Raw genomic sequence first — 12,010 nt, 5'->3', positions numbered from 1 at the left:
AAATAGAGCCCTGGGTCAGAGGGGAGAGGGAGGAGTGTGAGCCCCCAGGTGAGGCTCATCAGGGCTACTGAGTGTTTTCTTCCTGAATTCAGGCCGTGATGTGGAAGAAACAGCCAACATGGCTGAATAGTTCAGAAAAGGCAACTGAGGGGCACAAAGAGATCATCTGGGGTCAGGAATGAAGAGGTTCAACACTTCAGGCATCTGTCACACATCACACTCATCTTGGTGCCATGGAAAGCATCAGTTTGGTTTGCTGAGAGACACAACACAGTACTGTTCAAGACAAAGGGATGTGGATGACTTTGAATGGAATTATCACATGTAGTCATGTACAGTCTCCACCACATGATTATTTCAGTGGGACTCCCACCCTCTGGATCCTCCAAGAAAGATACTAATCAATGACACCCTAAAGAGCATCACTTTTCCCCCTAGACAGCTTAGCTGGGCATCCCAAGAGGGAAGGAACATGAGGAGACTCAAGTTACAATGCAGCAAAAACTTTAATGAGTCTAAAGCATGAAACAAAGCAGTGCATGGTGGACGGGACCTGGTGCAGGCTGCTACAAGGGCAGCTGACAGTCAGGCAACCCTTCACAGTAATAGGAAACATGTCCTCCTCCCATACACATGGGGAGAGAAAGATGAGCATGACCCCTTGCACCTTGCTTCAGGATGAGTCCACAACACAGAATAACAGGAGATAAAAGAGACTCATGGTGCAGAGAAGAAAGCAGGAGAAGAAGACATCAGTTGGTCGTGTTTCCAGACAGCACAGGCTGGCACCTTGATTCCCTCCCTCCCCTGCAGGAGGTCAAGATGGTGCTCAGCCCATCTGGAAACCATGGCCGCAGCTCCATCTTCAGTCCAGCACTTGGCTTTGGGCTTCCTGGTCGATGCAGCTCTGGACGTCCAGCCCGGCTTTAGCAGGGCAGGTACCTTCTGCTGTAGGAGCGGCCACCAAGGCCAGAGAGGCTGAAGCCCCCGGAGTTGATGGGCACTCCCTGCTCACTCAGGATGCTGCCAACAGCAGCGGAGGTGGAGGATCCCACAGCGGTGTTCTGGGGGAAGGAGCTGAGGATGGGTCCGGGCAGGGTCACCACCACAGGAGAGGGCTGGATCACCACGCGGGAGTCCTGGCACTGCCTGACACAGGGCTCGTTGCAGCTGTTGGCCAGAGGGGTTGGGCCACAGGGCTGGCACAGGTCGTAGCAGGACATGGCTGCGGGATGGAGGTTCACCTGGGAGAGAGGGCAGGGAAAGCACAGGCAGCGCGTGAGGTGCAGCCGGACAGCGTTCTCGGGAAGAGAAAAGGGACAGGTTGAGGAGAATGGACATGCTTCACAGGGAGGAAGAGAGCCCTAGGAGCCATGGTGCACAAAGTCTTCCTGACAAGAGAGCCCAAACGGTCTGTCTTCTATTCCCTGTGGAGAATAAGGCGGACAAAGATGCTGGGAGAAGGATTGAGGAGCACGGCTATCACCAAACGCTACATCAGAAAAAGGCTCAGTTAAGTTTGAGAGAAAAAGAGGACAACAAGTTAAAGAGGATAGTGAAGCAAAGGTAGTTGCTGTTCACCTTGTTCGCCAAGGAGGAGAAGGTAGAAGTGGATGAGGCAGCCTGCAGTTGGCCTGGCTTTTATACAGGCCTAGAGTGCCCCAGGCCCAGGGGCACCCTTCACACATATGACGTGTTTACCCAACAAGCTCTTATTTCATACTAAGCCTCCCAGTGATATAAATGGGATGCTTGTTTCCATTCCCTGCAATGCTGCCTTTTCATTTCCCTGTTCTTGATGTGACCACTCAGCCACACAAGCTCTTTTCAAGTGACAGTATTAGAGGCCTAAATGTTTCTGGTGGAATTTACAACAAAATTCAGGCAGATCTTTCAGCCAACTGGGTGGAGTGGTGCCGTATTTTCTGGTGGTGTCATCACCTTAGTCTCCTGAGGCATGCCTTTGGCCTTTGTTCTAATGAATGCTGGTTTTTTCATTATAAACCTAGGATTAAAGGGCAGAGTTTCTTTTTTTTTTCAGGGACTGGCCAAATCCAGTGCTCTCTGTGCCTCCAAGGCTTCTCAAATTTTCTTAATCATCAGTTTTTCATCAAGGTGTCTATGCTGTTGAGCTTTTGAACTCTCTTTGATATCTCACATTGCCCTTAGAATAAATTAGCCTGTCTGGTTTTCCTTCTCACTTCTTTTAGCATCGTCTGGATGTCCCCAGCCACCAGAAAAAGAATGTTTCAGAAAGAATTTTAATGCTTTCCCACAAGTAAGTATTAGTTAACCACAGCTGTTAACTTTCAGTAACCACTCCCTAACAAAAATGACTTCTTCCTTCAAAACTCTTCCTTCTTCCATTTCCCACTTCCATAACTCAGCCTCTGCTTAGGCCCTTATGGACTGACGGGACAGCACACACACTTCCAAACAGTCTGCAAGATCTCCATGCAACATATAAAACGCCCCACAAGCGAGGACTGGTGGTGCCAGCAAAGGCAGCCTGGAGAGCAAGGAAAGGATTCAATGCTGTCCATGCATTTCCTGGAGCAGAAGAGGAGCTGAGTGTCTCCAACAGGAATGACAGCTCTGCTTGGGGCATCACATTCCCTCCTCTCAACAACCCATCTGTGTCCTCATTGCGAGGGGTGGACAAAACTCCTTCCCCAATTAGGCTGTGACTCCAACAGAGACAGGCAAATCTCTAATCACAGATCTCCAGGACAAATTCCTCATTCAGGAAGACAAAGGGAGCTTTTTGGTCATCAGGAGATGTTTAAGCAAATATGCCTGCAGAAGAAATCCCCAGTGTGTCTGTACATGGCAGACTGGAATGTAATGGAAGGATTTCCTTCAAACAAAAAAGTTTTCATTTCCCTCAAACAATGCTACACACCAGTTTCATATCCATGGCACTTCCACTTAAAACCCTCCTGTAAGCAAAACTTGAAATGCGAAGAAGTCATTTCCTACCATCTGTCTATTCTCCCGACTCACCCCCCATAGTAAGGGTCTATGTAAATGCTCAAGCATCCTCAAACACCCTGCTCCCTCAGAGCACGTATCGAGGGTGTTGTTTTCCTTCCCTGGTTCAATCTCGATGTTGTTTTGCTGAAGGCTCAGCATGGCTTACAATCATAGATGAGAGTACATATCTACAGAGTCTCCCAGCAGATAAAGGCATGGGAGAATTTTGAAAGATACCTTTAATACAGGCAAGACTAGAAATAGTATCTGGTGAAAACATATTTCTAAACCAAGGACAGTGCACAAGTGTAGCCTTTGGCTCTGTCAGAAGAAGGACAGAAAGGCCAGGAGCAAAGCATTCCGACTGGAGGAACAGGTCACAGAAGGGAGGGAATGAGAACAGCATTGAAATTCAGAACAATATTTCCTTTTAGACAGTGGAGCTGGCTGCCACATGGCCCTTCAACTCATCTGGGACTCCCACAAGACCCAGGGTTTGGAAAAAGTGCTTGGAGGGGAGAAGTGAAGGACATATTCTGAATGGTAACATGCAATCAGAGCCTTGGCCAGGTGGGTGTTAGCACAGAAATGTCTTCCAGCCCATCAATGGCTTGCCTCATCAACTGGAAGTCAGTATCCAACATGACTTGTTGCTTACATGTCCCTTGGGGAAGCTCAGGCCACGCGTCTCATACTCAGACTATACCACACATCCAAAACTGCCGCATGTCTCTTCCAAAGACCACGGACCTTGAGGGCACTAAGCTTCTACAAGCATGAGGAGGGTCCACCATGGCCCCTTATTCATTTGCCCTTTTCCCCTCCATTGCATCACATTTCCCTCTGGTCAGCTTGGCTGCACAGCCAAAGAGAGAAGGAAGAGAAGGAGACTAAAATTACAATGCGTCATAACTTTTAATGAGTCTGGAGAATGAAACAAAGCAGGGCATGGGGGAAGGGGCCTGGTGCAGGCTGCTACAAGGGCAGCTGACAGTCAGGAACCCCTTCACAGCAATGGGACACACGTCTTCCTCCTACACACATGAGGAGAGGATGATGAGCAGGAACCTTCTCAACTTGATACAGGATGTGCCGGTGGTGCAGGACAGCAGGAGAAAACAGGGACTCATGGTGCAGAGAAGAAAGCAGGAGAAGAAGACAACATCAGTTGGCCGAGTTTCCAGACAGCACAGGCTGGCACCGTGATTCCCTCCCTCCTTTACAGGAAGGCAAGACAGTGCTCAGCCCATCTGGAAACCATGGCCAGCAGCTCCGTCCTCAGTCCGGCACCTGGATTTGGGCTTCCTGGTTGATGTACTCACTGGACGTCCAGCCCGGCTTTAGCAGGGCAGGTACCTTCTGCTGTAGGAACGGCCACCAAGGCCAGAGAGGCTGAAGCCCCCGGAGTTGATGGGCACTCCCTGCTCACTCAGGATGCTGCCAACAGCAGCGGAGGTGGAGGATCCCACAGCGGTGTTCTGGGGGAAGGAGCTGAGGATGGGTCCGGGCAGGGTCACCACCACAGGAGACGGTTCAATGATCACGCGGGAGTCCTGGCACTGCCTGACACAGGGCTCGTTGCAGCTGTTGGCCAGAGGGGTTGGGCCACAGGGACGGCACAGGTCGTAGCAGGACATGGCTGCGGGATGGAGGTTCACCTGGGAGAGAGGGCAGGGAAAGCACAGGCAGCGTGTGAGGTGCAGCCGGACAGCGTTCTCGGGAAGAGAAAAGGCACGGGCTGGGGAGCAGGGACAGGCTGCACAGGGAGGGAGAGAGGATTTCCTGACCCGGTCCCCACAGGTTCCCTACAAAGAGGTGAAGATTTTTTCCCACCTCCCCACAATGTGGCAAAGAGAACAGGGATGCTGGGAGCAGGATCGAGGAGCAAGGATCACAGTAAAAGAAACACGGAGACAAAGACTCAGTTGAGGCCAGAGGACATAGGGGGAAAAAGAGAAAGACAAGAGACAGGCAAAGATGGTTGTAGCTCACCTTGTTCACCAAGGAGGAGAAGGTAAGAGAAGTGGATGAGGGAGCCTGCAGCTGGACCAGCTTTTATACTGGTCCAGACCACCCCAGGCCAAGAGGCATCCTTTGTGCCTGTCATGTGTTCACCAGCAAGCTCATCTTGCATGCAAAACATCATAATTAGGTAAATGAAGACACTGCTTATGTTCCCTGCAACACTGCTTTTTTCATTTCCTTGTTCATGATGTCCCCATGCAGCCACCCAGTCTCCTTTCAAGTGACAGTATTAGTAGGTTACGATGTTTCCAGGGGAAATGACACGTCAGCATTGGCAGATGATACAGCCACTGATGAGCAGTGCCCCACCCTGACAGATGATGCCATCCTTTTGCCCTCCAGGGCCTCACTTTAAGGAATCTCATCATGAATAGGGCATGTTTTCATGCAACCCAAAAACACAAGGACAGACTTAAAAAGAATGTTCTGTGACAGGAGTCACCATACCCATTGTGTAACCTAATACCTAACTCCATCAAATTCTGGTATAAACTTCCCAGTCACCTTGGACACCTTGAAGATTTTAGACTCTGCAATTCAACATCAAGAGAAATTCATATGTTCATTGCCCTAGCACACTTTATCTGGAAAGCCTCCAGCAACCTCCAATCAACAAGAGAAGGATGCTTGAGAAGCAGAGACATTCCTCCTCAACACTCCTCCTCTGCCACACCACAGCACCAAAGGTCAGTGATGGGGATACCCAACTGCTCCTTCTTCATCCTCAAGGCTACCAAACACTTCTTTGATCCCACACCCTAACTCAATAACCGTCTCTGCAAAAAGCTTGGAAAGCTTTCCATGAGACACCAGACCTCTTCACAAGAACACGTGTTCTGAGAACATCAGCAGGAACATGGTGGAGGCAAGTACACATCCAGATCTCTCTTTCTTCTTCCCAAGCATCCCCACACACCCTAACATGCATTTTACCAGCTGCCATGCTAGTCCTGCACTCAGCGCCTATACTGAGAGTCTGTTCAAAGGCTCCGAGGTCTTCTGCAGCCTGCTCTCTCTGATCCCATGGTATGGATGCTGCCTACCCTCCCTGGTACAATTTTTTGTCCCCACCTTGCTTCTGCTGTCAGCACAGTATGGTCACAAGTGTTGATGCGGAGTGCATTTCCCAAGGGACTCTGTGCACAGCAGGGCACAGGGGGTTGCTGATAGCAGCTCTCCTTCAGACAAGACAGGGCTATGGATTTGAGGAAAGACATCATAGGCATTTCCACAGCGTACGGGAGAGCACAGGAGGTTCCCTTCACTCTACCTGAAGCAGAAGTGGGTTTTACGGGGCCAAACATACTCTGTGGATGATTAGAGAATATGGCAGGCAATGACAGACAGCTTTTCCAGTCGAACATCACCAACTACATGCAAACTTCTAACACAAGCAAGGTTACTTGCCTTCCTGGTGTCACCAGTCCTGCAGTTCAGGGCAGAAAGGCAGGAAGACACAACGGCTCCATACTGGAAGGTTTGTTTCTTTCCTTCGACTCTTGTGTAAGGGACAGAGAAGGGCTTGTTAAATGCCCTCACTCCAATGTCATGGGCCACAGGTCTTTGCAACTCCCCAGAGAGTGTCTGTGAGCTCTGCCAGTGTTGCTGAGTACTTCAGAATGGGGCCTGGGGTGTACAAAGAGATGGTGTGGGGGCAGAAGTGAAGGGATAAAACTCCCGGGGCATCATCTCTCATACATCACACAAGCCTTAGAGCCATGGAAAGCGTCACAGGCATCTGCTGAGAGATACAACAAGTCTGGTGTTCAGGACAAAGGCATGTGGGTGACTTTCGATGGCTTTATCACATGTAAAAGACAGATAATCTCCAGGTGACATTTCAGTGGGACACCCATTCTCAATCACTCAAAAAGAACCACATCCTCTCAGGTACCCTCTTACCACGTATGGGATCACATTCACTAATGCAGCACTCTGTACCCTGGGTTGCATTAGATGAAATGTTTCTGGTGAGCTGAGAGCACTGATCCTTCCCCTTCACTCAGCATGCAGGAGGGCACTCTGGGAGTGCTGGGTCTCATTCTGGGAGCCCCAGGGTAAGAGAAACATGGACGTACTAGACAAAGTCAAATGAAGGGCAACACAGGTAATTAAGGGACTGGACGTTGTACATATGAGGGAAGACTGAGAGCAGGGAAGAGCAGGTTCAGAGGAGTAGGGCCTCATTCATGTATTTCAACACCTGAAGGGATGGTGCAAGAAGGGCGCAGTACGGCTCTTCTCTGTGCTGCCATGGGAAGCACCAGAGGCAATGGGAAAAACAACAGAAACACAGAAAGCTCTATCTGAAGGTCAGGAAAACTTTTTCACTTGATGGTCATCAAGCACTGGAACACATTGCCCAGGAAGATTATGGAGTCTCCATTCTTGGAGATATCCAAAAGCCATCCCCAACTACAGCAACTAGCTTTGGGTTGACCTCCTTGAGCAGGCAGCAGGAGCAGATGGTGTCCAGAAGTCCCCACCAACCTCAGTCATGCTGTCATTCTGTCATTTCCCATTGAGCAACTTTGCTGGGCAAACCAATAGGGAAGGAACACAAGGAGACTCTCACTACAATGCAGCATAAATTTTAATGAATCTAAAGAATGAAACAAAGCAGGGCATGGGGGAAGGAACCCAGTGCAGGCTGCTACAAGGGCAGCTGATGGTCAGGCACCCCTTCACAGCAATAGGACACACGTCTTCCTCCCATAAACGTCTGGAGAGGATGATGAGCAGGAGCCCTCTCAGCTTGATTTGGGATGACCCCGTGGCACAGAACAGCAGCAGACAAAAGGGGACTCATGATGCAGAGGAAAAAGCAGCAGAAGAAGATGACATCAGTTGGCCAAGTTCCCAGACAGCATAGGCTGGCACCATGATTCCCGCCCTCCTTTACAGGAAGGTAAGATGGTGCTCAGCCCATCTGGAAAGCCTGGCCAGTAGCTGCATCCTCAGTCCGGCACCTGGCTTTGGGCTTCCTGGTCAATGCAGCTCTGGACGTCCAGCCCGGCTTTAGCAGGGCAGGTACCTTCTGCTGTAGGAACGGCCACCAAGGCCAGAGAGGCTGAAGCCCCCGGAGTTGATGGGCACTCCCTGCTCACTCAGGATGCTGCCAACAGCAGCGGAGGTGGAGGATCCCACAGCGGTGTTCTGGGGGAAGGAGCTGAGGATGGGTCCGGGCAGGGTCACCACCACAGGAGACGGTTCAATGATCACGCGGGAGTCCTGGCACTGCCTGACACAGGGCTCGTTGCAGCTGTTGGCCAGAGGGGTTGGGCCACAGGGACGGCACAGGTCGTAGCAGGACATGGCTGCGGGATGGAGGTTCACCTGGGAGAGAGGGCAGGGAAAGCACAGGCAGCGTGTGAGGTGCAGCCGGACAGCGTTCTCGGGAAGAGAAAAGGCACGGGCTGGGGAGCAGGGACAGGCTGCACAGGGAGGGAGAGAGGATTTCCTGACCCGGTCCCCACAGGTTCCCTACAAAGAGGTGAAGATTTTTTTCCCACCTCCCCACAATGTGGCAAAGAGAACAGGGATGCTGGGAGCAGGATCGAGGAGCAAGGATCACAGTAAAAGAAACACGGAGACAAAGACTCAGTTGAGGCCAGAGGACATAGGGGGGAAAAAGAGAAAGACAAGAGACAGGCAAAGATGGTTGCAGCTCACCTTGTTCACCAAGGAGGAGAAGGTAAGAGAAGTGGATGAGGGAGCCTGCAGCTGGACCAGCTTTTATACTGGTCCAGACCACCCCAGGCCAAGAGGCATCCTTTGTGCCTGTCATGTGTTCACCAGCAAGCTCATCTTGCATGCAAAACATCATAATTAGGTAAATGAAGACACTGCTTATGTTCCCTGCAATATTGCTTTTTTCATTTCCCTGTTCATGATGTCCCCATGCAGTCACACAGGCTTCTTTCAAGTGACAGTATTAGAGACCAAACTGTTTCCAGGGGAAATGACACGTCAGCATTGGCAGATGAAGAGGAGTGTCCCACCCTGACAGATGATGCCATCCTTTTGCCCTCCAGGGCCTCACTTTAAGGAATCTCATCATGAATAGGGCATGTTCTCATGCAACCCAAAAACACAAGGACAGACTAAAAAGAATGTTCTGTGACTGGAGTCACCATACCCATTGCGTAACCTAATACCTAACTCCATCAAATTCTGGTATAAACTTCCCAGTCACCTTGGACACCTTGTAGAGTGCATTTCCCAAGGGACTCTGTGCACAGCAGGGCACAGGGGGTTGCTGATAGCAGCTCTCTTTCAGACGAGACAGGCTTGTCTGTACGGCAGGCCAGCCATACATCACCAACTATAAAGTGAATGTCTCTGTAAAGATCCCAAAGCAATGACAGTCATTGGGAACAGCCTGTGGAAGTTTTGGATTAAAGGATTTCAAAGCACTTTGCAAACTCTCATTAATGATTTACACATGCAAAACCCTTATTATTATATTTTAAGTATGCAGCATGATTGCAGTGATTTAAAACAGAGTTGCAAAGTCACCCTGAAATTTGTGTCAAGGTTAGCAATGCGCATTCTCCAGTTATGTTTTAATGTGCTTGCATCATACTACATTTTTGTTTGACTTCTGTTTGAAAAGTAGCTTTGCACTGCCTCCAGACTTCTCAGAACAGGTAACTCAAGAAACTTGCTGCAGAAAACCTGAACATCCTCAGACAGCACCGATTTCTCAGTACACAAACATGCACGTGCTCACTTGGCTCTCTCCTACGCGTGTGAAAACAGAGAGAAGCAATTGCATAAGCATGCATGACCTCTGCATCTTGTTTAATTTTGTTTGCATTTAGGGGAGGGCCTCGGAAAGAGATGAACTCACATTGATAAAGGAATAAAGATCCTTTACTAAGACCCTTAACCAAGACCCAGAGGCCTTTTCAGAGGAGTCAGGAGGAAAATTTGAGCGAAGGATTAGGCTCTTGTACATCTCTAATGAATGTGAGAATGTAAAGGTCAGAAAATGTGCAAATTAGGTTAGTACGACACATGCAAACAGGATGCAGAACTTACTCTTGGAAAAAAAATATCTGGGTCTCTAATTAGATCATCATGCACAAAAGGCCTCTTTAATCTTTCCATCAATTTAAGAAAGTTCCCACAACATAGGGCACCTCTTTATCTTATTTTTTTCCTTCATTTGTTTTCTTTATTTTTCCCTATTCTCTTCAGAAAAGCAGATAAATTCTTGTTGAGACAATTGTTCATTGGTAACAAACTGTTACCTAAGGGATTATTTTTGATGTGGGATTTTCCTTAAATGGGTATTATTCTTTAACAAAGATCATTACTCCTTAGTTAGCAATTTGCAGGCATTGGTAACTGCAGGTTGCTTAAGTGACAGCTTAAGTTTCAAAATTAAGCTATATGTTTGAGTCCTTTTGGACACTTATCTCTTCAGATTCAATTAATTTCAGGTCTCTTTCCTGTAAACGTGGCTCTCCTAGAGAGAAGGATGTTCTCATGTCCAAATCACTGGTCTAGTTGCAGTTGAACACACTTCGGTCATCCTATAGACTGAGCTGTTACACCAAATCCTCAGTTTATGCTCAGAGAACGTGAATATAGTGCACACACTTAAAATCATTTAGTAAAACTGAGGTCTGTATTTACTTCCTGACTGGCATAGATTTCCTATGTAAAACTGGAAAAATCATTTCAGGACATATAAAACATGCTCACTGCACTTTTCTGTACTGACAGCCCCTCCCTTAATCCGTAGGCATTAATATCACATTTGTTAAAGTGACAGTAATCCCTTCTCTTTTGTTTCTCAGGTCTAATCAGTTTGAATGCTTGTTGTTCAGTGTTGAGACTTGCCTTTTGTTTGTCTGATGCAATTCAATCTCTGTTAAGACTTCAAAGAGTTGCTGGAATTCAAATTATAAATAATATGATAAATGCCTATGAGGAAAGCCTGTTTTACTCCAGGCTGTTCCATTTGCTCACCAAGTGACCTCTGACAATTCATTTAGCTTCTATGCTTCACTATTAAACCTAGATAATAACTAGAATTAAAATTCGCCAAAGGCAATGAAAAACCAAGTGGCAGGGGAAGTGCAAGGTAGCATTTTACATAGTGCCCAAAACTGCAAAGAGAGTAAAATTCTCAAGGAACCCCACATTGTCCTGTGGCACGAGGGGCTGTAAAAAGAGGATGCATTGAACATGAAGCACTGAGCAGTCTCTGGGACAGTATTTACAGAAGAGAAGGCCCATAAGAGGAGCAGGGGTTACACTAAACCTGGATTAATGGCACAAAATGCTTCAGCTACTGAAGATGAGGATAGTTAGCAGCTACGGGTTTTCTTGCCAGGCATTCCCAGCTATCTTCGTGGGAAGTTTATTAAAGACCATATGTGATTTGCCCCAAGTGCTTGTGGAAAAGCCTCCACGGGACATTGCCCTGATTCAGGTGATGTCCAGGGCCACTCAGCTCACCCAAACACAGGGAAGGAGCTGCCATCCCACAGCCAACACCGTTCTCAGGCTCCTTTGCACAAACCCTGCAGGGCTCTCGTGCTGCAGGGCTCCATGCCTGGACCATCACAGGGTGTCTTGCTGCCTTGTCTATAAAACCGGGCTGCTGGGGCAATTCTAGTAATTAAGGGACCTACTACAGGCAACAGCTTTCACAGAATCCCAGAATGTCAGGAATTGGAAGGGCCCTGGAAAGCTCATCCAGTGCAATCCCCCCCTGGAGCAGGAACACCCACGTGAGGTTACACAGGAAGGTGCCCAGGCGGGTTGGAATGTCTGCAGAGAAGGAGACTCCACAAGCTCCCTGGGCAGCCTGGGCCAGGCTCTGCCACCCTCACTGGGAAGAAGTTTCTTCTCAAATTTAAGTGGAACCTCTTGTGTTCCAGTTTGAACCCATTACCCCGTGTCCTATCATTGGTTGTTACCAAGATGAGCCTGGCTCCATCCTCCTGACACTCACCCTTTATATATCTGTAAACATTAATGAGGTCACCCCTCAGTC

At 48.6% G+C, this 12,010-nt stretch overlaps 3 protein-coding genes across 3 annotated transcripts; all 3 read right to left on the bottom strand.

The window, feature by feature from the left end:
* Window positions 1–926: 926 nt before the first annotated feature.
* On the bottom strand, window positions 927–1,223 carry LOC308050789 (feather keratin B-4; the record flags this gene model as incomplete). The annotated part of the gene is made up of 1 exon (XM_080360951.1): window positions 927–1,223. The coding sequence occupies one exon, from the start codon at window positions 1,221–1,223 to the stop codon at window positions 927–929; it is 297 nt and encodes a 98-aa protein (XP_080217077.1).
* A 3,090-nt stretch (window positions 1,224–4,313) lies between these two features.
* LOC308050792 (feather beta keratin) lies at window positions 4,314–4,610 on the bottom strand (the record flags this gene model as incomplete). The annotated part of the gene is made up of 1 exon (XM_080360954.1): window positions 4,314–4,610. The coding sequence occupies one exon, from the start codon at window positions 4,608–4,610 to the stop codon at window positions 4,314–4,316; it is 297 nt and encodes a 98-aa protein (XP_080217080.1).
* A 3,406-nt stretch (window positions 4,611–8,016) lies between these two features.
* LOC308050788 (feather beta keratin) lies at window positions 8,017–8,313 on the bottom strand (the record flags this gene model as incomplete). Its single annotated transcript, XM_080360950.1, has 1 exon — window positions 8,017–8,313. One exon carries the CDS (start codon window positions 8,311–8,313, stop codon window positions 8,017–8,019), a length of 297 nt encoding a protein of 98 aa, XP_080217076.1.
* Window positions 8,314–12,010: the final 3,697 nt, after the last annotated feature.

This window comes from Nesoenas mayeri (genome assembly GCF_963082525.1).
Source record: "Nesoenas mayeri genome assembly, chromosome: 30".
In the NCBI taxonomy this organism is placed as follows: domain Eukaryota; kingdom Metazoa; phylum Chordata; class Aves; order Columbiformes; family Columbidae; genus Nesoenas; species Nesoenas mayeri.
Note: the sequence above shows the minus strand (reverse complement) of the source record. Positions and strands in the feature narration are given on the sequence as shown.